The sequence below is a fragment of the Triturus cristatus genome, chromosome 5_2 (assembly GCF_964204655.1).
Source record: "Triturus cristatus chromosome 5_2, aTriCri1.1, whole genome shotgun sequence".
Taxonomy (NCBI): domain Eukaryota; kingdom Metazoa; phylum Chordata; class Amphibia; order Caudata; family Salamandridae; genus Triturus; species Triturus cristatus.
The window spans coordinates 700,548,384-700,575,814 of record NC_140588.1 but is presented as its reverse complement, the minus strand read 5'-3'; the positions used below and the strand labels follow the sequence as shown (position 1 = coordinate 700,575,814).

The following is a 27,431-nucleotide window of genomic DNA, read 5'->3' as shown; positions in this document are numbered from 1 at the left end:
GGAAAGGCTTGCATCAGCATCACTCTCTCACTCACTCGTGTTATTACCTTCTGACACTTCTATTATTGCACTACTTAGAAATGTAATTCAATCCCACCTTTTATGACCTTTTCACATATAGCAGCATTATCAGTGCACTTTGTTCTCCCAGGTCAGAGGTACCCCTACGACCTTCAGCAGTACAACTGTTCCTGTTCAACCGAGCTCCCTTTCTTGTAGTCTTCCAGGTGTACTTCTACTTCCAATCATTCTGCAACCACCCGATTTCTCCCAATGCACTGTCCACTGAGCACTCGGATCCGCTTCTTTCTTCCCCATACATTTTTGTTCCCTCCACATCTCGTTTGTTTCTTTTCTTCTGCTCCACTACCACTCAATTCACAATCATCTCTCTTCCAAATGCTTTCAACTAGGATTTTCCTGCTTCTTTCCAGGTGAAAATAAAGATTGCCCCCTCATTCTCCAATTCAGATGTTCACTTTCATTGACTTCCTTATCTCTCCACGACACAATCAATTCTTTCATTTCCAGACCCCTACCTATAGCTTCCACTACTCAGTTCTTTCTGTCAATGGAAATACATAATTCAATCCACAATCATACACAGACATTTAACATAAAGTGAATATGAGTGCACAGTCACTGGTATTGCAGTTTTTCATCTACAATAACACTACTCCATTTATTTGCATCAGACCTAATGCTTCCTGTGGCTTGTACCTACTGTACTACCACTAATCAGGTGGTACTGACCAATATGCTAAAGCCAATTTAAACAAAGACATTTTAAAGGGTGAAGCCGCACCTTTCATCCACAGATGCCAGGAAACACAATGTTTACAAACATATGCAGTATTTCAACTTCACATGAGAACACAAATAAAGAAACACATAGAACTGACAAATCTGTATGTTACACTGGTCAGCAATATTGCCTTGTTGGCAGTTTAATATAAAAAAAACTCACCTTCCTCTTATAAGGTTTGCTAGACACTTCGTCATCTTCCTTCATTTTGCATTTTGATTTCTTTTGAGCCCTCTTCCCAGAAAGGTCCTCCATCTGCCGCTTTGATTTGCGTTTTATTCCCACCTCCTTATTCTCTTTTTTAATTCTGTTTTTAACTTTGGCTTTTGTAATTCCACCGAAATTATTCACTGGCATCCATTCTGCTCTGCTGCGTGAAGTGGGTGACCCGTAAGCCTCATCACCATCAGTTTTTTCAATTTTCACTTTCGTCAAGTCCACTTCATGCACACAGTGCACAGGCTCTACATTTACACTTTTCCTGAGACTGTGCCGGGACATCTTATCTTCTGGATCCTTTAGGTCATGGTCTTGATTTAGCACAGGTGAGTCTTGGGTATTTCTGAAGTTATGGGAATTGTTTGTGGGTTGATCATGTGATAAATAGGTAGCCAACACTTTGTTTTTGGGTTTAGTGTCCCCCGATTTTCGACCGCAGTTCATTTTGAAGCCATCAATCTTCCCAATGCTAGTCTTGCTTTCTTCAGCTCTGCCACTGTTACTGTCTTGTTCATTTGTTGCTTTATTTATAATGGTACTCATGCTCTTACTCTGTATATTACATCCTGTGGTTGTGACTCCTTTTGGCAAATTCGAATGAACAAACTTTGGGTGATCATCTGCTCTCAATTTAGAAGCCAAGAGAGCTTCACTTACGGGTTCTGAGTGTACAGGTTTGCACACCACACCTTTTGCTGTGGGATCATCTTTTAGAGAAATTGATCCAACTGTTTGTGAATGACCTTCCGGATTCCTTTCACTAGACCTTCTAACAGGTAATACAGTGATGTCGGAAGGTTTGGTGTTGGGCAGCAGGGTGCATTCGCTATCTGAAGAGGGCATTTTAGAAGCAGCACATGGATTCTGGATTGGCTGCCCAGTAGTTGAGATACCAGTTGATACAGAGACCTGATATGCGGGCCAACTAACTGGTAACACATGGGGAGAGGAGGAGTTTCCATTCCCTGGGCACCTAGTTTGAACAGTTGCTTGTACTGGCGCATTCCACAAGGTGGTTTCTTTTGCAGCACACACGGAGGTCATAGAAGAAATCGGTCCAAAAAGAAAGGGCCGGTTAACTTGTTGTCCTTCTACACTGGTTCGAATGGCTTTCTTTGCACAGGGGCCTGGATTCTTTTGCTCCCCCTGATCTATGATAGAGATGGATTCCTGTTTGGCCAAATGCCTCGAATCACTATTAATTTCCCCATTGGAATCTTTTCTGATAAGTAGCGAAGCAGGAACAGGATTAGCCACCCCCACATAGGTTCCAGGTATAGTGCCAAGCAGAGAAGCGGAGCGTTTTATCCAAGATGCAGAGGAGGCCAAGACCTGAGAAGAACGAGTGTCACCATTCATCATGTACTCTGGGAAAAGTACGTAGGGTGCAGGAGCACCAAGACCTGAAGTCCCAGTGCTGCTGGTGTAGCTGCTCTGCAAATGACGACGACTGCTGCAATCAGACTTGGACAGGACATTGGAGAGAACAGCTTTTCCACTTGTGTGGACTGGAGTTAATACTGGCATAGGAGGAGTTTTGCGTTGGTTGGGCGGGGTATGTTTTTGGCGGTTAGACTTGGAGGAAAGATCAAGAGGCATTTCATTACAATCTTGTGGAGAGACCATCTCACGTTCAAGCTGTGGAGGCGATTTCAATGGGGAAAAAGAACCAGAAACTCCATCGGTATTCTGATCTATGTGACCTGGTACCCTATTCAATGAGTTGATGTTCAGCAAAGGAATAGGACTTCCACAACCGGCAGGAAGAGATGAATGGGATGACGGACACTGCTTGCTGGGAAGTGCTGTTGATGAAGTAGAGTCTGCGTAAGAAGGACAGTCCATAACAGTTGTGACATTGTTAGTAATGCTGGGTGATGGGGAGGGTGCAGAAGTGATGATCTTGCTGATTTCCATAGAAGCTACCTTGGGATCAGAAGTTAGGTGTCTTCCCTCTGAAGAGGCAAAGGCATATGGATGCAATTCTGTAGGAGCCATAATGCCAGTAAGACATCGCTCTGGAAGGTATGATGGCAACACTGGTAGTGTAACAGAGGACGCAACGCCCAGCGTGCTTGGAAGGGAGGCGACACTGAGAGACTGACCACAAGTAGAGGGTGGTATATAAACCAGTGGCTGGTTTGGTGTCAAAACTGTTCCAGATTGAAAAGGCAAAGGCAGTTTCTGCACAGCAGGGACCTGAGAAGTAGAGAAACAAATTCTGCTCATAAAAGGAGTGAGGTTGCTGAAACCAGAAGAGACAACTGGATGGATACCCATCAGTGGTTGTCCTGCCAACTGTACCCCAGAATTCAGTGCACTCTTGAGGTTTGTAGAGTGTTCAGCTTCTACTGACTGGAGATTAGCGGAAAAAGCTTCTGCCTGGTTTCCTGTGGGTAGGGCTGGTGTTCTGATGGATTCAGACTGTGCACTCTCCAGAACTTGAGGTCCTGACAATGTAAAATCAAGCATAATTAAATCGTCTTCACTTTTCAAAGGCAACTCTTTATCACTGGTGTCTGGTGCTATCAGCTTTCCTGCACAATCAAGTCTTCGAGGATCTGGTGGCCTCTCCAGTTTTTTGTGCCCCGTTTTTGCTTCCACATTGCTTTCTTCATCGACCATTTGGGCATTCCTGCAGTTATCTGTTGTGAGCGCCACCTGAAACAGACACAAATGCTTAAGATCATTCATACGGCTGACAAGTATTTTTAAACTGATTCACTGCATTTACGGTCACCAACCCATTTGTGAACAAGCATTCTCTTCTCACCACGTTAAAATGTGAGAACATTATTAAAACAATAGAAGTGGATTTCACAGACATGATGCATGATGGTATGGAATAATACCTATTACAAAACCAGTCCAAATATTCATCACACCAGTTACCTCTTTTTATTATTTTGCAACTATCCTCCATCTTGTTGCTCAGGAGCATGAGAACATGGTCATTAACATTTTTTCAATAACAGTAATCTAATTTTTAGGTCTCGTCTGGCGTTAGCAGGGTGCATGCGCTGCTCTCGCCATGACGAGGGCCTTTTAGAATCGATCGATTCCAAAACGTGCACGCAGAGAGACAGAAGAGACAGTAGATGTGCACGTGGGGATTGGATGCATTTCTGGCGGCATGACACTCTGGGGACTTTTTTTTCGCCGCCAGTAAAGCATCCAGTCCCCGTTGTTATAAACATTGCGCATTGTGAGCGCGGGCCGCCTGGGTCGAGCTTGTTTCTTCTTGGATTTGTGACGTGGGAGTGCGTTTGTCAAACCGTTCATCCCTCAATGTGTCAGCACTGTCTGTTAAAAAAATCTTTGTGTTTACCTGTCAAAAATGCACTTGTATGTTTGCTGGAATACCGTGTCTGCGACCCTGTGAAAGAAACATGCTTTAACTAGGCTTTCAAACCTGCCTTCTAAGTCTAACAGGCCTGCTCATCTAAAGTACCCTGGTGTACCAGTTCACTTGCCTGTTTATAGGACCGTTTACCATGCCTATCTACTTGTCAGACCTCCTGTAAGCAGGCCTGCTTTTTTACTAACGTGGTCTTCTGTACATGTCCTCTTACCTGATGCCTATGAATCTTCCTGACAAATCTGCCCCTATGTGCCTGTCAAATACGCCTGTGAGTGCTCTCCAGAACAGCGTTCCATTAGTGTCGCATTCCAGAACAGATGTGCATAGTAGTGTCGTGTTCAGGTGTGCATAGTAGTGTCGGGCGTGTCCGTGTGCACCTGTCAATGTGATCAGTGGGTTGACAACCTCCTGTGGATGTGATCTGTCATAAATGCATGCGGGCGTGTCAGGCCAGCCCACCTATGTGGACCTTTAGCTGTCAAAATGGCCTTGTACCTGTGTTTATCTGTCAGATCTGCGCCTGAAAAATGCACCCTTACATTTTTGATAAAGCTGCCTCTGCACCTTTCAGATATGCCTGAATTTGCCTGTCAAAATCTCCTAAAGCACCCGATGAATCTCCCTGTTGATTTCTTCACCATGCCCAAGAGAGTCTTGAACGAGAATATGTATGTACAGCAGCCTAAACCGTCGACAAAATGATATTTGCCATAGGGGTAACAGTCAGCGGCCAGTGGAATACCAACTTGCTGTTTTTCCGTTATTTATTTCCACCTTTGCCTTCTTTTATTTGTTTATTTGTCGCTATATTCGGTTCTCGGGTTGAAGGCGAATCCCTTAAGGACGGCGAGCTGGATGATGCCTCTCTCTGGGCGAATGCCACTTTGATGTGACTTGTTTGTTTATGGAGAGGCGCATCCCGCCCACCTGCTGCGGTGACTTGTGCACATTTTCTTTTTCCCAGGTCATATTTACATCCCGTTTTCTTTAAGCAGTCAAGCAGACTTTTTCTAAAACAGCAAGTGCACACCCCGTGTACACTAGCAAATATCGAGTATCTTGGTTAGTTGCCCTTTCTACTGGAAACTGAAGCACCCTGAAAGCCACCAGTGTTTAAGCGCACACTGCTGGAACATTTGTGTGCACAGCCCGCTTCTACGCCTTGGCATGCTGTTGTTGCCTGTACAATTTGCATATCATTAGTATGGGCACGAGTCACTGCAACAGATAAAACATCGTTACACTGATGTCTTACAATGGCTGGAACGCCTCATTCAGCTACAGTAAATCCGCTACAGTGATGTCAGCCAAGGGATCCTGGGATCTGCGTGCTCCCTGTGCACTGATGGTGGTGTGCCCTGCATTCTCTACGTCTGTGCACTACTGGGAGGGGGGCCTGACTACTCTACCTCTGTAAACTGCTAGAGCTGCATGCTGGCACGCACTACTTATGTGCGCTGCTGGGGTGTGTGCCTGTCCGCTCTGCCGCTCTGAACTACTGGGGGTGTGAGCCTATCTGTCCTGTTTCTGCGACCTGTTGGGAGCGTGCCTGTCCGTTCTATCTACAATACATTACTATCACTGTGAAATGATGGGTGCTTGGCTGCCTGCTCTGCCTGCCTGCTGTATCTCATATGAATTGCTGAAATGAGTGACTATCTGTTCTATCTGTGCGGCCCGCTGGGAGGTGTGTTTGCCTGTACTATCTCTGAACTGCTGGGAGGTCTGCCAAACTGCTCTATCGCTGAGCTGCTGGGAAATGTGCCTGCCTGCTCTGTGAACTACTGGCCTGCCTCCCTGTCTGTCCATCTCTGCTGCCTACTGGGGTGCGTGTCTGCCTGTTCTGTCTCTGAAATGCTTGGTTGTCTGTCTGCCTGATGGGGGAGGTGTGTGCCCACAGGCTGGGATATGCACTCCCCCCAGATCCAGGCAAAGTTAATGCAAAAACGTCTGTCTTCCCACCAGCCCCCAATGGTGGTGCGCAAAGCCAAGAGCTGCACCTTTCTTCTGGGCACCTTATTTATTTCACCACAACTTGAACAAAGCCAGATACAATTAACAAATGGAAAAGTCAATTGTCCGGAGAGGCCTTCCCAGCCTAAGAGGCTGATGGCTCAGCGGACTGTGGAACTGTGTGTGAGCCCATGGTTACAGCGGGGCCAATGTCTTTCATCCCCCTGAGCCTGTTCAACTGAGCACCTTTGAGGTACAATAAGGAATATGCTACTTACCTGTATGCATCTGTTCTTGGCATGTAGAGCTGCAGATCTACACACACTATGCATAGATCGCCATCAGGTGTTGGGCCCGGATGTTTGCACTTGTTTTTGTCCTGGAAAGTCTTTGGAAGTCACAAGATAGGTGACTCCTCCTTTTGATCATAGTGCACACGGGCATCGGCTCCATCCTCAGATTGTTTTTCGCCAGCAGGGAAATGATGAAGCTTTGTAAGAAACAGGAAAGATGCCCATGTATGCTGTATCTAAATAAGTTAATACTGGAACAGATAAAGGCAGCTGGGGAGGCGGATGGGTGTGTGTAGATCTGCAGCTCTACATGCCAAGAACAGATGCATACTGGTAAGTAGCATATTTCGTTCGAGGCATATGAGCTGCAGATTACACACTATGCATAGATTGTATAGCAGTATCCCCTCCTAGCGGCGACTACCAGTATCTGTTGCAGTCGTTTGAAATTGTGTTTTGAGCACAGCCTGGCCCACACTAGCTTGTTGTTTAGTTTGTACATCTACACAATAGTGTTTTGTGAATGTGTGCGGTGTAGACCATGTAGCTGCTCTGCAGATATCATCTAAGGGAATGTTCCCTAAAAATGCCATTGAAGCCCCTATCTTTCATGTAGAGTGGGCTTTAGGAGGAACAGATAATGTACGTTTTGCTTTCTGGTAGCAAATTTGTATGCATTTGACAATCCACCTAGCTATCCCAGATTTTGATATGGGGTTGCCCTTGTGTGGTGATGAGAAAGACACGAAAAGTTGTTTGGTCTTACGAAAGGGTTGTGTTCTCTCGATGTAGTAAAGCAATGCTCTTTTGACATCTAAGGTATGAAGAGCTCTTTCTGCGACTGTTTGTGGCTGCGAGAAGAATACGGGCAGCTCCACAGATTGATTGAGATGGAAGGGAGAAATGACTTTAGGAAGGAATTTAGGATTAGTTCGGAGAACAACCTTATTATGATGCATCTGCAGAAAGGGTTCCTGAATGGTTAGTGCTTGTAGTTCGCTAACTCTTCGTAAAGAAGTAATGGCTACTAGGAAAGCAACTTTCCATGTTAAGAAATGTAGCTCACATTTATATAGAGGTTCAAATGGAGGACCCATTAGTCTTGTGAGAACAATGTTTAAATTCCACACAGGTGAAGGTGGTACTCTGGGGGGAATTATTCTTTTGAGGCCCTCCATAAAGGCTTTTATGGCAGGTGCTCTGAAAAGTGATAGATGTTGTCTATTTTGTAGATATGCTGCTATGGCAGCAAGATGCAGTCTAATTGACGTGTAAGCTAAGTTGCATCTTTGGAGGTGTATTAAATAGCCGATGATGTGACACATCTAGGGGATTGGTGTGGTTGTTCTGACAATATATTACAAAACGTTTCCACTTGGCTGCATAGCATGCTCTAGTGGTAGGCCGTCTAGCTTCTTTAATGACGTTCATACAGTCAGGGGGAAGGTTAAGGTAACCAAATTCTAGGACCTCAGGAGCCAGATCACAAGGTTGAGCTGAACTGGGATTGGGTGTCTGATCTCTCCATGGTTCTGGGTTAAGAGGCGTGGAGAGAGGTGTAACTTTAGGTGCGGAACTACGGAGAGTTCCAGCAGTATGGTGTATCACGGTTGTCTGGCCCAAGCTGGAGCAATTAGGATGAGAGTTAAGGAATGTTGCTGTAGTTTGCGCACCACTAGTGGAATGAGTGGGAGAGGTGTAAAAGCGTACGCAAATCTGCCTGACCAGTTCATCCATATTGCATTGCCTTTGGACAATGGGTGTGGATATCTGGCGGCGAAGGTTGGGCATTTGGCGTTTTCGTGGGTGGCGAAGAGGTCTATCTGTGGTTGCCCCCACATTTGAAAAAACGGTTGAAGAACTTGCGGATGAAGTTCCCACTCGTGGATCTGTTGAGTTTGACGGATCAACAGATCGGCTATGGTGTTTTGGACTCCTGGGACATGTTGGGCTAGGATAAAAATGTTCTGAGGTATCGCCCACCTCCAAATGTTCTGTGCTAGCTGAGAGAGCTGCAGAGAGTGTGTCCCGCCTTGTTTTTGTATGTAGTACATGGCTGTCATGTTGTCCGTGCGGACTAAGACAGTCTTGCCTGATATTTGTTTTTGAAATGCTTTTAAGGCTAGGAATATGGCTAGTAACTCCAGGTGGTTGATGTGGAGTAACTTTTGTTGAGGTGTCCACCTGCCCTGCATGGTGTGATGTAGTAGGTGAGCTCCCCAGATGGAGAGCGATGCGTCCGTTGTCATAACTATTTGAGGAACCGGCTCTAGGAACGGTCATCCTTTGGAAAGGTTCTTGGTGTTCCACCACTGCAGAGAGCGATGAGTATGACCATCTACCAACACCAGATCTGTTAACTGACCTTGAGCCTGGTTCCATTGGCGTGCTAAGCACTCTTGGAGAGGACGCATCTGGAGTCTTGCATGAGGCACTATGAATATGCAAGAGGCCATCATCCCTATGAGTTGCATGAACACTCGAGCTGGAAGAGTGCTGTGGTTGGAATTTGGGGAGAAGAGCCTGCATGCTTGCTATCCTGGCGGGACTGGGATAGGTTAACGCTTTGAGGTGTCTATTGTGGCACCGAGGTATTGTTGTGTGTGGAATGGTTGCAGATGGGACTTGGTGTGGTTTACTGTGAGCCCCAGGTCGTGGAGTAGTTGGATAGTGGCGTGAGTGTGTTGTACACACTGGTTGTATGAGCTGGCTTTTATGAGCCAGTCGTCCAGATTTGGGAAGACGTGAATGTGCTGTCTTCTTAGGTGTGCTGCGACCACCGCTAGGCACTTGGTAAACACTCGTGGAGCTGTTGTGACTCCAAATGGGTTTACTTTGAATTGATAGTGATGACCGTCCACTACGAATCTGAGATACTTCCTGTGAGCGGCGTGAATGGGAATGTGGAAATAGGCGTCCTTGAGGTCTAGGGTAGCAAGGAAGTTGCCCTGTGAAAGCAGAGGAGGGACCTGTTGGAGTGTGATCATGTGGAAATGGTCTGAGTGTATGTATAGGTTTAGGGGTCTGAGGTCTAGAATAGGCCTTAGAGAGCCGTCCTTCTTTGGTATGAGAAAATACAGGGAGTAAACTCCCTTGTTTTGTTGGTGCAGGGGAACTGGTTCTATTGCACTTTTTTGTAGGAGAGAGATTACCCCCTGCTTTAGCAGTAACAAATGTTCTTGTGACATTGGACGCTGTTTGGGTGGTATGTTTGGGGAGGTAGATGTTAGTTCGAGACAGTAACCTGATTGAATTATCTGTTGCACCCACCTGTCTGAGGTGATGTTGGTCCAGACAGGAAGGAATTGTTGGAGTCTTCCCCCGACTGGAGTGGAATGGTCTGGGGGAAGTGGAGGGAAGTCATTGGGTGGGGGTGGAGGCAGAGCGGGAGTTGTTGGTTTTGCCTCTGCCTTTGTTGTTGTTCCCCCTGTAACCACCTCTTTGGTAACCTCTAGTAAAGGTGGATTGGGTGGGAGCCTTGTAAGAAGTGGAGGGGCTATCCGAGGAGTAGCCTCTGGGGGTGCTCCTGAAGGATGAGCGACGAAAGGCACGTCTGGGAGCTTGCGACTGCAAGGCTCCCATAGATTTAGCTGTGTGGTATCCTTCATTTTTTCAAGGGATACGTCAACATTAGGGCCAAATAGGTGTTGCTCATCGAATGGTTGATTGAGAATGGAACTCTGGACTACAGGTTTGAAACCTGAAATGCGTAGCCAGGCATGCCTATGCAGAAGGACACTGGTATTTATTGCCCTTGAGGCGGATCTGCTACATCTAAGGCACAACGGATGGAGGTTTTAGTAATGGTTTTACCTTCTTGTATGAGTTCATTGGCCCTATTTTTATACCTGTCTGGGAGGTGCTGCATTATGGACTAAGCTCATCATAATGTGCCCTGTCATACCTAGCTAACAGCGCTTGAGTATTGGCTATGCGCCATATGTTTGCCGTCTGTGACGCCGTTCGTTTGCCAGAGGCGTCCAGGAGTTTAGACTCCTTATCTGGTGGTGGTGCGTCACCTGATGATTGGGAATTGGCTCTTTTTCGCGCATTGGAGACTACAAGGGAGTCTAGTGGTGCGGGGCCTTTAATGTAGGCTGGATCAGTAGGGGTGGCCCTATACTTTTTTTCGATCCTAGAGTTGATGACTCGAGCCCTGACCGGGTCTTTAAAGACCTCTGGTGCATGCCTAATGACCCCCTTAAGCATGGGTAAAATTGAGGTGGACTTTTGTGTGGTGTCAAAAGTGTCCATGAGAAAATCTTCCACCACGGGGTCTGTGTGTAGGTCAACCCCGTGGTACTGGGCAGCTCTGTGGGGGAGCTGGTTAAAGCCGATAGTGTCCTCTGGAGGGGGGGGGGGGGGGGAGGCCAGGAGGGATAGATGTCCTCTTGCAGGGATGTCTGGGATGCTATAATCATCATAGGGGTCTGGGGAGCCAGTAGGACTAGGGTCCCCTAGTGGTTGATCGTCCGCACCTCCCCCTGCATCATCGGAGGTGTTATCATCATCATCATCATCTACTGGAGTAGGGGATGGTGTAGAAGAGCGGTGTGATGGGAGGAGGAGGAGGAAGAAGAAGAGAAGAAGGGATCCTTAATGGAGAGGTGGCAAAATCTTTCTTTTTAGGTGGTGGAGCCGGTGTAGGCGTATCTAGTGGTCGCTTCTTGAAGCTAAGCATCAAGTGGCCAGTCTTAGGATCCTTTACAAGAGTTTTTTGGGTAGGATCTCGGCGAAAGTTCTGTAGGAGGCAGATCCTTCGATGGTGTTGGTTCCGTAGACTTTTTCGGCGCCGACTCGGTAGCGGTTCTGGATTTGGAACCGTGTGGTTTTGCAGTGTCTTTGGCTGATGAAACCTGTGGTTTTCTTGGTTCCGAGGTCTTTTTCGGCTTCAAAGCATGGGAGTCAGGGCCCTTTGGTGGCAGTTTTATGGTCGGCTCCGAATGTGTGGTCGGTGTCGAGGAGCCAGTGCCAGTCTTCGACACCGAGTGCTTGGATGTCGAAGCAGCGGTTGGCGTGGATGAGGAATAGGACGGCTTCTTTTTCGGTGCCTGTGGATGTTTTTCGGCACCGAGGGTAGGCTGACTCGAGGCCGAGTCACCTGAAGGCTTAGTAGGCTTCTTTACCGGGCCCAGAGGCGGGGCATGGGAAGCAGTCTCTCGGTATGCACCTGGGCGTGAAGGTGTGACCGAAGCCTTTTTAGATGGTGTCGAGGGGGGGTTGGGGTCGGGGTCGACATCGGTACTCACGACCCTCTGTGCTGGAGTGATGTTCTCGACGTCGGAGTCATCGGCTTCGGAGGCGCTGACGAGGCCTTATTCGACCCGCCCCTGCTCTGGCACATCGACGCCCTCTTGGATGATGTCATCGGGGATCGAAGACGATGAGCGAGCCATGGTTCTTCTAGCTCGTCGGTCCCGAATCGTCTTCTTGAAGCGGAAAGAGGCGCAAGCTGGATAGCATCCGGCCTCGTGCTCCGGTGAGAGGCAGAGGTTGCACACCTCATGCAGATCGGTGTGGGGAAACTTTGACCCACACATCGAGGACACTTTTTGAATGGCGTCCTTTCCATGAGCCAGATGATCAGGCCCAGGTAGGCCCGAAGGGCTTCATCGACGACCGGAATCGAAGACTTTGAAGTTGTTGAGAGTCACGTGGATTGGGAAAACGCGATCGAGACAATACCGTCGAAAAGGGAAGGATTGCGCGTCGAAAGAAAAAAACCGGTTCCGAACTGGAGCGCGAGAAACCCATTTGAGCCCGATGGTGGAAAAAAACAATCTGAGATGGAGCCGATGCCCATGCGCACTATGATCCAAAGGAGGAGTCACCTATCTCGTGACTTCCAAAGACTTTCCATAACAAAAACAAGTGCAAACATCCGGGCCCAACACCAGATGGCGATCTATGCATAGTGTGTAATCTGCAGCTCATATGCCTCGAACACATATTTTATGTTATACAGCGCCAAGAAATCCTCGGACGTGGGCACACGTTAGAACAAGCATTTAAAATGCAATAGGTCTCGCCTTTGATTTTTTGCTTTGCTAATTGTATTGTATAGCAAAGCAAATGGCTTTAACTTAGGTGAGACCTATTGCATTTTTAATGCTTGTTTAGCACTGTGTTAGTCACACTTGTTAGCAAGAACATAATGTGCTGCTAGTAAATGACGCTTTCACTATGGCTCAATAGAGGGGGCTAAACACGTTGTATGTTGAGTATGAAACAATGGGTATCTTACGTTTTATTGTTTAACATTCTAACTAGTTAGAGTCAATCTGTAGTTGGAAGCAGACACCCATTGTCTGGTGATACCTCCATAATCGGCAAGATAGGCCAGCTATTACCGCATTTTTGTGAACTAGAAAAAAGCTATTCTTTAATGGAGTTATTTAATGCAGCACCTGACTAAAGGCAATCCAGTATCTATCTAAAATAACCTATAACTTACATATAGTGATAGAAAAATTAAAAAAGAAAGGGGTGCATGTCAAGTCAAAATTTCAGATGCTGCGGAAAGGACTAACACTGTCTGCTTTAAAAAGTCAGCAGTTTCTCCTTCTCAGCATGCACTGTACTGACAGTTTGCCTCACATCTTCAGATATTTTTTCTAGCTTGTGCCGAGTGGTTCTCAGAACCCAATTTTTCTTAATTTATTTCCATAGAATTGAGGAATTTTGCATGTCACTTGACATCTTGTAAGATCACAGAAATGTTCCCTCAGTTTTTAAATCAAAAAGATTGTTTTCACTGAAATGTCAATACGCTTCATGAAATGTCGCACAGGTGGGAGAAAAAATGCATCTTTAGTCCCTCACTGTGCGTGTGTGGTAGGAGCACAACCAGTAAATTTTTAACCACGTGTTCGCTAAAACTAAATTCTATGAATCAACTTCTAAAGAAGTAAAGCAATAAAAATAACAGGAATACTTTCACAAATGGAATGACCCAGTTACGCAGTGAAGCTGTTTTATCCCAACTGGAGTCAAGGTTCAGCCAGCCTCATGCTTCTTTGCCACCTCAAGTCAATTCTGATTATAGTTTGTCCCATTGGCCTTACACAGAATGGCTACATACAAGTGCATTCAAGATAGACATGGAAATCTGTTCAGTTATCCAATTTAAATGTCTTTGATCTAAAAGATTTCTCTCTCTCTCGCTCTCTTTCTTCTGGTGTTTTGTTTTCAATAAGAAAGGCATCACCAACTTCCCCTTATAGTATCCAAGTTTTTCAAACTAGCTTCAGACTATCTTCCAGTTTATACCTAAGGGGGTGGTTGGAAAGACTAGCACATCAGCAAACAAGAATCAAGTGAAAATGAGCATCAGGGTTAGACATAATATACTATTAACATTGTTTGCAATAAGAATGAGGGGATTCCAAAAGAGCTTCTCTGTGTACCTCTGCAACAGACCCAATATCTCAGGAAAACAACATACAGATTTTGTTCTAATGAAATCAGCATAACATCCACCTGGAACACCCATTTCATACATGTAGCGAGGCGAGATACAAAAGAAGATAATGGCCTGGAATAGTGACACAGAGGTTTTAGTATTTGGGATTGTCTGGATTTCATTGGGTATCGTGGTAAAGATGTCTTCCAAATGGAAACGGATTTCAAATGAAGTATTTTACCTCAGAAGATCGCATGTGTTCAAAATAAATCACAATCAGCCTTGAGTGTGTCGCCCAGATTTCCCAGATGATAGCAGTGAGCTTGTAAGAGTGATTTTTCCAACTCAGGAATATATATTGTTTTTTAAAAGTTATTGTTTTTCCCACGTATACAGAAACAAAACAGTCGACAGACTGCCAATAGAGACTATATGGATCACACTGACTTAGAACATCAGGAATCGCATCACACTAGACCATAATACGCCAGCCATTTCCCCCAGACCTTCCCATGTTTTCGGAGGCACCCTCTGGACATGTAGAACTGCTCCTTAAGATAAGCACACCAATCCATCCCTGCCCTCCAGCTCGGCATGGTTGAGGTCAAGGGAGAGTGGGGGTGTGAATGGCAACGTTTAGCAATGCCTTGTTTGGCGAGTCCGGCCCCAAAACCCAAGAGAATATGATTTCCCCATAGCCCGCAAACTTTTCCAAAATCCCAACGGGGGTTTGGGGGCAGCCGAGCCCTGTGAGGTTTAAGTGGGGATCCGGCGCACTCCCAGCCACCATTTTAGTTTTGGTGACCTGGTGGCTGGGAGCGTTAGTTGTAGTTCTGCGTTTCTTTGGTAGTTAGTGTGTTGAGGTGGTTTGCAGAAGTTAGGAAGGAGTTAACAAAGGTACTTACTTTGTTAGAATGGCGAGCGAAGATTATAGGGTCCTCGAAGCGGTCCGGCTATTGAGTGAGGCCGGGCGGCTGGATCTCTTGATGCCGGAGGCACAGGGAGTGCGCGCACTATGAGGCGCGCGTCTGCAGGGGTGGTGGCCGCCGTCGCGGCCTGCACGTCCCCGGAGAGGGCCAGAAGTTAGCAGGTGAGTGAGCGGGGCCGCTCATATGCCGGGAGAGCGGCCCCGTTAGTCTGTGATGAGCCGGAGCCTTGCGTTCTTGTGGAGGCTATGGCGAAGGGAAAGGGGGGGTGGGGCTCGGAGGAGAAGCACGTCACGCGTCTCTCCGGCCGGGCCCCTGTAAGTGAGTAAACAGAAGGGGAAGAGCGGCAGAAGCGCCCCTGAGGATCCGGGTGTTGAGGCAACACGTAGGGAGGGAGGGAAAGGGAAGAGAGGGGTGCCTGCTGCACGGGGGAATCCCGCCCATGTGCAAGAGCTGGAGCCTGGGCAAAGGATGAGTGGAGGCCCTACAGGGCGCGGCCCACACGGCCTGAGGAATGAGGGTTTTGAGGGAATTGGATGGCCTCGGCATGTGAGCCAGGCCATGTCCACAGGGTTTTTGGGGGCTGATGTGGGTGTGGGAGGAATCCAGATAGGAGGAAAGGGCCACAGGGGGAACAGGGAGGGATACCTTGGGCCAGCCGGTGGTGCAGGGGAGGGGGAGGTGGAGGGTCCCTGTTCTTGGGTGGTTGTAGGGGAGGGGGACGGCCTGCGCGATGAGCTGGAACCTGCAGGGGGTAGCCAGGACTGGTAGGGCCTTGACATTTTCACGTCTTGGCAGGAGGAGGTGAGGGGCTTAGACAGGGTAGGACAGGCTGATGCCTACATGGCGGTCATTGAGTTTGGAGGCAGAGGGATACGGAGAGTAGCGGGAGGAGGTGGATTTAGATAGGGGTTTCCTGGGTTGGGATACAGGATCCATCCGGGCTCGGACTGGGTTTGCTGCAGGTTTGGAGTGAGGGTGAGGAGGCGGGAGAGAAGAACCAGTAGATTTAAGTAAAGTAGGGCATGTGTTGGCACAGAGTACCTTAGGGCTAGGTAGGAAGAGGAGTTGGGAAGTCAGGGAAAAGGAAGATAGGCCCAGCACACCGGACCAGTCCTTTTTACTTCAGGCAGGGGAGCCACGGCGAGGGACAGACTTGGCAGAACGGCTTAGAGGCGCTGAGGAGGGAGGGTGGAGCCTCACGCGGCATGTCCAGTACTGGCGCGGTATCCCGGCACGGCCAGAAGAAGTAGGCCCGAGCGGTCTCGCTGGTTCCAACACCTGACGGTTCGCAGCAGTCCACAGGGCAACGTGGACACGGGACTTCGACCCTTAAGAGTGCTAGTGTTTTTAGGAGGGTGCAGTCGGCACCTCCGGTTGAGAAAAAATGGGGGCATTTTGAGCAACAGAGCGAGTGTCCGGAGGGACAAGAGGAATTAGATTTTGAGGAAGACAGCCTAGAAGAGGGCGAGTTAAGAGAGGGTGAGGGGGGGGGGGGGAGGGGCAGAGTAATGTGTCTGATAGTGTGTTACAGCTGTCACAACAGCAGGTGGAGCATACGGGTCAGACATCGAGATTGGCTCAGACTACGGCTCCCACGGCAAGGCGGACTGCAGCACAACGGACACCCTCCTTAGAGCCAGGTAAAACGCGAGAAAGGGGGTTAAAACCAACAATGGTGCCCGTGGGGATTCGGGGGCGAACAGGGAACAGGGGAGGAAGGGGGGAGGTTGCGGTGTGGCATGTTTATTTTTTTATTTTTTTTATTTTTACAGTTTTATATAGCGCAAACCAGACCCGTGAGGGTATCAGAGCGCTTTACAGGATTGAGGGGGGAGTAAGACGTAGGGACGGGAGGGATCACACTGGGAGAGAAAGGGATACAGGGGGAGATTCAATTTCAAGTTCAAGCTACCTGTGGGAGAAAAATTAAAGTATGCAGAGTAACAATACAAAACAAAGTTTCCAATCCACGAGGTGCATCCTAGCTGCAGTTGACGCTACAAATGGGATAAAAAGTTTAAGCGGGCAGTTATAGGGCACACGCGGCAAGTCTGAAAGTAAGGGGTTCACTAGATGAGGTATTTTCCCATTAAGAAAGTTTTGGTCTCCCTCTTAAAGTGTGCCAAGGACGGGAGTCTTCTAACGGCGGGTGGGATAGAGTTCCAGATTCTTGGAGCGGCTCCAGAGAAGGCTCGGTTGTAGGTTTTTTTCTTCCGGAATTTTGCTGGCTGCAACAGCAGGTTTTTGGCAGATCGGGAATTTCTGGCCTGTCCGGATATCACGAGTTTATGTGCAAGAAATGTCGGTGAGTTCGCGTATAGAGCTTTGTGAGTTATGCAGGCCAGTTTAAATTGTATTCTGGCCTCCAGGGGCAGCCAGTTCAGAGCTTTGAGGTGGGGAGAGATGTGGTCAAATTTTTTTGAGCCCGTTATGAGTCTGGCAGCGGAGTTGAGGCAGGCTTTCAGTGGGGCCAGAGAGTTCTTGGGTAGCCCTGCGAGAGTAGAGCATCCATATTCAAGCCTGGAGATGACAAGGGCCTGGGTAGCCATTTTAAGGTCGGACCTCTCGAGGAAGGGTTTTAGGTTTCTTAGGTAGCTCAGGTGGAATCTAGCCGTTTTGGCCATCGCGTTTATATGGCTGTGCATATTCAAGCTGCCGTCAAGGGTTATTCCCAGGGATTTTGCAGAGTCAACAATGGTAGGCGGGCAGTTTAGTGCCGTGATTGTCTTGATCCATTCCTGGATGTCTGGGTTAGGTTTGGGTGGGGAGATCAGAAGGAATTCGGTTTTGTTGGCGTTGAGTTTAAGTTGGTTGGCAGTGAGCCAATGAACTGTTAGCTTCAGTGCCATGTTTAGGGAGAGAATGTCCTGGGGGGGAAGAGATTTTAATGTAGACCTGTGTATCGTCGGCGTACATAAGGTATGAGATGTTGGCGGCACGCAGAACCTCGGTGAGAGGTTCGAGATAAAGGTTGAAGAGGGTAGGGGATAGGGTTGATCCTTGGGGGACTCCCACGGAAACTGGAGATGGGGCGGATAGATCGCCATTGATAAGGACTCTTTGTGATCGGTTTTGGAGGAAGGATCTAAACCATTCAAGGACGGTGCCCTCCAGCCCCATCCTGGATTTGAGGCGTTCAAGGAGAATTTCGTGGTTCACCGTATCAAAGGCGGAAGAGAGGTCTAGAAGGATTAGGAGACAGGTTTTGCCTAGATCTAGGGCTTGGAGAGCGTCATCAACAATGTGGAGGAGGGTGGTTTCTGTGCTGTGTCCTGGTCTGAAGCCTGATTGAAAGTCATCGAGCAGGTGAAAGTTGTTGATGTGATGGCTTAGCTGCTGTTGCACACATTTTTCCAGAACTTTGGCAAGGAGTGGGATGTTGGAAATGGGTCTATAGTTCTCGGCGGAGGCAGGGTCCAGCGTAGGTTTTTTTAGGATGGGGACAACTTGACCCGCCTTGAGCGAGTCAGGAATTGAGCCCTGTAGGAGGGAGGCGTTGATTATTGAGGTCCAGGAAGGGATGATGGCCTTCGAGGCGGCAGCTAGGCAGTTAGAGGGGAGAGGATCGTTAAAATGATTGTTCGGTTTAAGGGAGGCAAGAATTTTAGAGACAGATTGAACGTCATATAGATTAAAATTGGACCAGTGTGCTAGGTTTTTGGGTGAGGTTTGGGTGGACAACACAGAAGAAGAAGGTGGAGCTGGATGATTTTGATTTTGGTGGAGGGTTGCAGATTTGAGCTCATTTCTTAGGGCCGAGATTTTTTCACAGAAGAAGGAAGAGAATTCCTCACTTGATATTAAGGGTTTCGGTATTTCTTTGGCAGTTTTCACTAGTTTGTTGGATTGGTGTTTGACCAGGTTGAACAGCTTGCGGGGCCTATTTTTCGCATTTTCCAGTTCAGTTCTGAAGAATTCTTTTTTAGTGTTGAGTATTTTCTTGTTGTAGGCATTTCTGGCCTGGCGAAGGAGATTTAGATGTGCCGCAGATGGGTGTTTTTTCCAGATTCGTTCAGACTGTCGCAGGGATCTCCTCTCCTTGTTGAGGGATCCATTGAACCAGGGGTTTCTGTCTTTGATCTGTGTTCTTTTTAGTTTTAGCGGTGCCAGGTCATCGAGAATGTCGGATATGGTGGAGGAGTAGTGGTCCGCCAGGTTTGAGACCGTTGTGCACTGTGGAGGGGGGGGGAGGTCAGATTCACAACGGGCTGCCAGTTTCTCGTGGTCAAGGTTCTTGGTGTCTCTGACCCATCGTTTGGGAATCGCAGGTTGGGGGGCCCATGGTTTGCGAGTGTTGGGCAGGAGGAAGGTGATGGCGTGGTGGTCAGACCAATCACAAGGATCAATGGAGATAAGTTTGACCGCTGATTTCTTAGCAATGATCCAGTCGAGGGTGGCACCTTTCGCGTGAGTGGGGAGGGTGCAAGCTTGGGTAAGGGCTAGATCGGCTAAGAGGTCTCTGATCGCGTTGACCTGAGGATTTTTAGGGTCGTTCCAATACAAGTTAAAGTCACCAAGAAAAATGTCATTAGAGCTTGGGGACACCTTAGTAGTGAGTATTTCCATGAGGAGGTCCGTAAAGCAGTCATTTTTGCCAGGGGGGTGGTAAAAAATGTGCAATTTGCACAGCTGCGAGGTGTTGTTGGAGATGGCGAGTGCGAGGTATTCACAAGAGTCCGTGGGGTCCACCGGCAGTTCTGTCACAAGGAGGCTGGAGCGGTAGATACAGGCAATGCCGCCCCCCTTTTTCTTTGAGTGTCTGTCCAACCTTACAATGCTATAGTTGGGTGGGACCAAGAGGTCAAGGTAGGGTGATGAGGAATCCTTGAGCCATGATTCAGTCAGGATTGCAAGATCCGATTTGTGTTTCATGATGAGGTCGGCGACATCGGATGCATGCTTTACAGCTGATCGGCAGTTTATTAGGAGGCCGGCTAGGGAGGGGTAGGAGTGGGTGTCGACCGTAGCGGCAGAGGTGGGAACTATGGCTAGGTTGCTATTTACCACCCCTCGGACGCGGCGGGTAGCAACTCTGTTAGGGTTGGTTACAACCGTGCAGATAGGGTGTTCACCCTCTGGGTCTAATGGGCATGGGGCTATGAAGGCAGAGTCGTAGCTACGTAGGAGGTCAGCTACTTCTTCCTCCGTGAGTTCTGAGGGATTGATCATGCCCAGGGAGGGTTTATAGGTGTAGAGGAGAGCAAGAATTTCCTCTTCAGAGAGGAGGCAGGGTTGCTTGCGAGGGCGTAGGTGTCTTTTGGATAGAGGTAGAGGGTGAAGGAGGGGCTTCGTGACGGGGATGTGACTTTCAGTCTGAGAGAGCCATAGTTTGGAGAAGGTGAGTTCAGTGATGTGAAGGAGGTGCTTTAGGTCCAGAATCGATTTGTGGATGCTCAGTGTTAATTCCGAGGATCTGCGGTGGAGAATATCAATATCATAAAGAGAGGTGAGTTCTGGAAGGCCTGCGGCCTGTTGCCGGGGCGCAGTTTTGATGGTATGTTCAGGTGACCTAGCGGTGAGATCAGGCGGGTTGAGGACTGGTGTTAGGTGAGCTATAGGGAGACACTGGACCGTTCTGACGGTATGCTCCGGTAGACTCGAGGCGGGTTTAGGTGGGCTGAGGGCTGGAAGCTGGTGTGCTATTGTGATAGAGTGAGGGGGGTTAGGATGGTCCGTGTCCCTATGTGAAGAGGGGTCTTGTGGGCAAGGGGCCAGGCGGGTGGGAGCGATTTCGCCAGAGCGAGAAAGCAGCCTGGCGGAGGGGTTAAATCTACCAGGGTTCTGGGCCGAATGAGGTGTTTCCAGCTCGGTATTGCAATACCTAGCAGGGGTTACAGGGGGCCGGTGGCAGGAGGTTAAGGGTTTGGGGACGCTTCTGGTGAATGCTGGAGGTGAGATGGAGTGGCTGGGTAGCCGAGAAGGGGAGATCCTAGGGGGAGCTTCGGCATGTACATGTTGGATGTGGGTGTGGGTACTGATGAAGCAGGCAAGAAGGCTGCAAATGAATTAGAGGACACCAAGGCTAAAGGGACAGGCGACGCAGGAGAAAAAAAGAGTGCAACAAACACAAAAGACAATCTAGAGAGCAAGGAGTTGAACATTTTAAAATTGCCTTATATGGGGGTGACCAGGCCGCTGGGCGCACACTTAATCTTAGCAACTAAGGAGAGGATATGGAAGGATGAGTATGTTGAGATGCTCAAACTACAACACAGGGAAGTGCGCGTGAAGGCGGGTTCAAAAGAAGAAGAATACAAATTGGCTAAGAGGCCAAGGTGCCTCTCACTATTGAAAACTGGACAGCGGCCTTTTTGATATACGCAAGCGTATTATGCGATAAGTACCCGGAGCGTTGTGTAGCTCTGTTTAAATACATGGATGTGATCCGGAAAGCACAGATCACTGGGGAGGGGGGTATGCGTGGGCACAATACGATGAGTTTAGGGCGCGCATGGCTTGGGACACCTAGGCAAAGTGGGGGGCAGTTAGACACTGACCTTTGGCAGCACACAATGGGGGCGTCCAGGGCCAACGGCCAGTGGGCTACCGATAGTCTACCGGCCCTTTCAGGGAAAGCCCATCCGGGGAGGGGTGGGTGGAACAAGCAGAGGGCAGACAGGATCGGGAGGGGCATGCTGGGATTTCAACAGGGGCATGTGTACCCGGGAGTTTTGCGAGTTTAGGCATGACTGCTTAAAATGTGGAGGCAGGCATGCATTGGTCAACTGCTTCGGGGGAGGGTCAGGGCAGCAGGAAGGAAACCAGCAGTGGCAACAAGGGATGTTTAAAGTGGGAGTGCAGCAGCAGCTGCTTTTCACAGGCAGAAGGGGGACTAAGGGGCCTGGGCCAAAGGGCTCATACGCCGGTTAGAGTAGACAAGCTAGTAGCAGCCTTACAGGGTTATGGCAACCTGAAGGCTGCAAAAACACTACAGGCAGGTTTTCAAGAAGGTTTTAGGCTAGGGTATGGGGGCCCAAGGACTAGACGGTGGGCAGACAATTTACAATCGGCAAAGAAACACCCGGAAATTGTGCAAGAGAAATTGGACAGAGAAGTGCGTGAGGGTCGCATGGCGGGCCCATTTGAGGATTGGCCTTTGGAGAATTTGATTGTTTCTCCAGTGGGTGTTGTCCCAAAGAAGGAACAGGGACAGTTCCGATTAATCCAGCATTTATCCTGGCCAGAGGGTAACTTGGTGTACGAGTTACTTACCTTCGGTAATAATGTATCTGGTAGAGACGTTGTCTAGCCGCAGATTCCTTAACTTAGAATATTCCCTAGCGTCAGACTGGATCCGGAAAAAGCTTTGCAGCAGCCCCTCTGCGCGCCGGGGACGACGCCACACGACCCCGCTCTGACGTCGTCCACGTACGTGACGTCAGCGAGGTCATATAAGTCCCCCCCGGCGCCCTGACGTCAGTTTTCTTCGGATAAACTTTTCCGCAACACAATGCGGAGCCACCAATAAAAAAACTGTGAAAGTATGGGAACAGTGAGTGATGGATGAAAATCCGTGAATAAATAAGGAGGATGGTGCAGACACCATCGTAAAAGACAGAATTAGACACTTCCTACATATAGGTGAAAAAGCTGTGAGAAAGAACCTCGCAAGCTAAGTGAAGACCCTTCCCTAGTGTAAGAAGGGAAGAACATCTCAACAGACAGAAATAGACTGTTAGTACCATGCAGAATAACAGACAAAAATAGACTGTCAGTACCATGTAGAACTGTGCCGTCCAGCAAGAGCGGAGCACAGATAGAACAACAGTCCACCGCAGGAATGAAAAGTCTGGCACTGCCCTTGTAGTAACGGAGGTCTGAAACATAGACGAACAGAGCCCCAAAGAAGACTACCGTAGAGGAGCCCAGAACCCTGAGCCAACAGAGAAGGTGGAAAGACAGAAGGAGAAGCAGAAATTGAAGAGAATCTCCTGGTGAAGGACAATCGAAAAGACCTAATTTTACAGATAAGAAACCCTTGAGAGGAAACCCATGTGACAGAAACCCCTGAGAGGGAGTCAGTGGTATTATGGCAAATCTCAAAGGGACGCAACAATGTGAGCACCCATGAGAGAAAAAAACAATGCCAACTGTAACAGGGGTGCCAGCGGAGAACCCCACTTGGCAAAGTCCTCGCAGAACGGGGAGGCTGGGTGGGCGTTAAGGAATCTGCTGCTAGACAACGTCTCTACCAGATGCATCGTTACCGAAGGTAAGTAACTCATACATCTGATAGAGACATCTAGCCGCAGATTCCTTAACTTAGAATAGATACCACAGCCATACCCTAAAGGCGAGGTCGGTCTGCGACAGATCAACAGACAGCGCCAAGCATCCGATACGGCAACAGAGTGACGGATAAAGGGGGGAGGCTGTGGCGGAACAGCCCGGCAGCAACCCAAGCAGCTCGGAAGAGCAGAAATAACGGGATGGTAGATATCCTCAAAATGCCAGAATGGCGCTACACCATACCCGTATTAAAAAGGGCAGGTAGAACGGCCTGAGCCACATACCAGAGCAAAGAAAGAGAGAGAGAGAGAAAGAAGGATCACTCTCCACTTAATGGCGCATGATCAGGACACCAATCAAAGGTCAAAAAGAACCTGAAGGGATGCAACCAGAGCCTAACAGACTAGCCCATAGAAGGAAGGCTGAAGGAGCCGGTGCGAAGAGCCCAAAGGCAAGAGCTAGAACCTGAGCAATGCGATTGGAATAGCCGGCGGGACAAGAAACACGCCAAGTGCACACCAATCCCAAAAATGGGAAATAGGGGCAAATAGCATCAATTTGAAACCCGCTGAAGCAGGTAGACTTAAAGTGGCTTACACAAGAAGCTTAAGAGTGCCCGACCAGGCAGTATGAAGCCAAAGTGAGAAACAACCCACAATATAGACTTGCAGGCAGTAGTCAAGGACCACTGCCATGAGAAAAGCTGTCCCGCAGGCTTAGCGTTAACAATTGGAAAGGGCCTCAGAATCTGAGACCAAACACTCCAGAAAAGACACGTACAGTGTTGAACACCAAAAAGGGAGCATTTGTCAAATTGGAAAATCACCCCAGTAAGCGGAAGCAAGGAGGAACCTATGGGTAACTTGCAACAACTCAGAAAAGCTCCCCCACACATAGCAACCCCGAAAAGAGGTGGTGACGTAGGAAGAGGAATACCGAGGCAACCGGCACGTATACATATGTAGAGACAGAACAAGCCAGGAGCATGAACATGTCCATACCGGAGCATACCTAGTACAGTAAGGACAAGTAGGGGCTGTTTTTGAAGAGGAGATCAAGAAACCTCCCAAGGAGGTGGAACAGGCAACAGGCAGGATGACCATGGCGTAAGAAGATGGCACCAGGGAAAAAACATAGAACACCATACAAAAGACCACAAAGCTTAGCATGGTGCCCATAGGATCTCCAGGACCAGGTGAGATAAGCAAAGCTATATAATAGCATACAAGTACCCCACATGGAGTATGCATACCCCAAACAACAGGGAACACCTCTTAGGGCAATAAGCCAACCTAAAAGAGCACAGTAACAAACTGAACCTGTGAACATGAGTTCCGAGCCATATGACATAACCGAGCTGAGCCACCGGCTCAATACCAGAGTCAGAGGACACAGCAATCTGTGGAACACTGCCACAGCAGGCCAACAGGCAGCTCAAAACACATCCAAGGGATGCCAATAAAAGGGTAATCACCCTTGACCACAGAAATGAAGACGTAAGGCTCACCGCCTATGTAAAAACACAGAGCGCAGCTAAAGGATGCGAAATGAAAAAGTACCATCACGGAAAAAAGGCCTAAGCAGACCTAAGTGGGAGGATGAAAGCCCGCAAGGAGCCGGTGAACCGCCAACTCGGCGTGAGCATCAAACAGAAAACCCTATCAAAGGGTAAGTCAACCAGGCCCTCCCGGATATTTTCGGGGAAGACACTATCGCATAACCAAGCGTGACGCCTTAAGGCAACAGAGCACACCATAGCACGTTCCAAAGAATCCGCAGTATCTAAGGCTGAGCGGATTGTAAATTCGGCAAGGGTCGGGGCCATCCCGGAGGAGGCGAAGGAGATCAACCCGAGCACCTTCAGAGGTGGCCGAAAGCAAAGACTCTGCATAGTCCCACAGGGCAGAAGTAGCCCGCGCTAAAACACACATTGTATTCAAGGATCGTAGGACCGCATGAGTGGAGGCAAAGTCGCTACTGCACCATGACTCTAGCCATCCGGATTCTCTAGAGGGAGGAAGCATTAGAGGAGGAAGGGAGGGGAAAGCAGTCTGCAACACAAACCCTTGCATATCAGGGTGTACAAAAATACAAACAGGATCATGCGGAGCTGGACGGTGGTGGTGCAAAACTGAACGAGCCATCGGATCACCTGAAGCAGGCCGGACCCAGGTACCTAAAAGGGTATCATAAGGGGAAGCCTCAAAGGGTAGAAGCGGCTCCACAGTCCCGGACCCCCGATGAAGGACCTCAAGTAAGGGGTCGACAGACAATGGGGCAGAAGGGGGTTGCATTCTCAAAATGCGGGTGGCCAATGAGACCACCCTCAAAAAAGCCGCACCGTCAGTCCTCCGTGGAGGAGACAACAACTCATCAGTGGGGGAGGGTTGTAAACTGACCCTCCCCAGACAGTGAGGGTGCGACCAAAGTTCCACAGAAGGGAGTCCCATTGAAGAATGAGGATCCTGACGTTGCTCCTGGGGAAGCTAAGAGCCTGCCGGACCTGGGAGCTCCCGAGGAAGCTCAACAAATTCCAAAGAGGGTACAGGCAACAGTACGTCCGGTGATGGTGGGCGAGAAGACGGCGCCAAACTCCCTCCCGAGGCCTCTGGAGAAAAGTCCATAATTCTGCGCCGAAGCAACGCGCGTCGGCACCAACCTCGTGTCATTAAATGCTGACTCGGCTGCGTCCAGCATTGACTCGGCACCATCCGGCGCCAAGACTATGATAAGCACCCCTTCCGAGGAAGGAGCAGACACCTTATCCACGCTTGGCTCCGACTTCGGGGAAAGGAGTGGGGGTGGAGCCGAGGAGGTGAGCCTCTGACACCGGTACGGCACCGACCCCGGCTTCGGACAGGCGACCGCCTGCCTGGGAGCCCGGGGCATAGAAACAGGCTCCGACTCCGGAGAAAGCAATGGAGGTGGAGCCGAGGAGGGCTATGAGCACCAGCAACCACCTGCGGCGCCGCAGGAAGCCCAGCGGGGCTATGCAGCGCGGCAGAGGTGCCGTGGGGTACCCTGGCGTGCCGCGCCCTAAGTACTCCAGGTGGACCGTAGAGGGGGTCCCAACTGGGCCGCGCTCGAACGGTCTCCGATGTCCCTGGGAGGTAGAGGCTCAATTGGCGATGTGGGTGAACCCACCGGCAAGTCCGTCAGAGAGCCCACAAGATGCGGAGGCCCGAGGATGCCCCAGGGACGGGAGAGGGACCAAGGGAGGCCTGCAAAGCTGCGGCATATACCTCCGAGTTGCCCCCACACCCGGAAAGGGCAGGCAGGGCGACTGCTGGGAGCGCACGTCCGGAACGATCTGGGAACCAGAGCTCCTGACAACAGAAGAAGAAGGGGAGATCGAAGACCTTGGCAACAAGTGCCTCGACTTACCAAGTGGCGAACGGCAGCCCCGGAGGCCGAACGACAGCGGGAGGGACCTGCCGTTGAAGAAGCCGGGGGGGCAAGACGACTCCGACCTGGACAACGGCGCTGAGAGAATCTTCATACGGCACGCGCGCCGAGACTTGGGCTTCAGGTGTTGGCACACCTCGCAGTCCATGGAGTCATGGTGCGCGCCCAGACACCACATACAAATAAGATGAGGGTTCGTTGCGGACATCTGTCGCAAACAGGAATTACAAGTTTTAAAGCCCAAAGGCATCGCACACTGTTCCCCAACACGAAGCGTCGACAAGGCCTGAAAACAGGCCAGAGGAACCACTCACTCTAGATCCGCGTTGCACGCGGAAAAAAAGGAAAACTGATGTCAGTGCGCCGGGAGGGACTTTTATGACCTCGCTGACGTCACGTACGTGGACGACGTCAGGGCGGGGTCGTGTGGCGCCGCCCCCCCGGTGCGCAGAGGTGCTGCTGCAAAGTTTTTTCCGATCCAGTCTGACACCTGGGGATATTCTAAGTTAAGAAATCTGCGGCTAAATGTCTCTATCAGATGAATGATTTCACTGATGAAAAGGAGGCTACTGTGTCCTATTCGTCAGTTGACGTGGCCATGTCACTAGCAGTGACCGCGGGCACAACGGCAGAAATGGCAAAATGAGACATAAAATCAGCTTTCCGATTGCTTTCATTTCAACCGGACGATTGGGATCTCCTGGGTATCCATTTCAACGGTAAATGGTACGTGGACAAAGCATTACCGATGGGCTGCTCTATGTCTTGCGCATTATTTGAATGTTTTACCACGTTCCTCCGGTGGCCGTTTTCAAAGCGCACGGGTCACCACTTG

At 49.3% G+C, this 27,431-nt stretch overlaps 1 protein-coding gene across 15 annotated transcripts in view; it reads right to left on the bottom strand.

The window, feature by feature from the left end:
- BCORL1 (BCL6 corepressor like 1) overlaps positions 1 to 27,431 on the bottom strand; it is a 1,042,621-nt gene that overhangs the window by 474,202 nt on the left and 540,988 nt on the right. For all 15 annotated transcript variants that reach the window (XM_085607780.1, XM_085607776.1, XM_085607781.1 and 12 more), the window contains one exon: positions 968 to 3,685. In XM_085607780.1, coding sequence (XP_085463906.1) covers positions 968 to 3,685 — 2,718 coding nt within the window. The remainder of the gene's footprint in view (positions 1 to 967; positions 3,686 to 27,431) is intronic.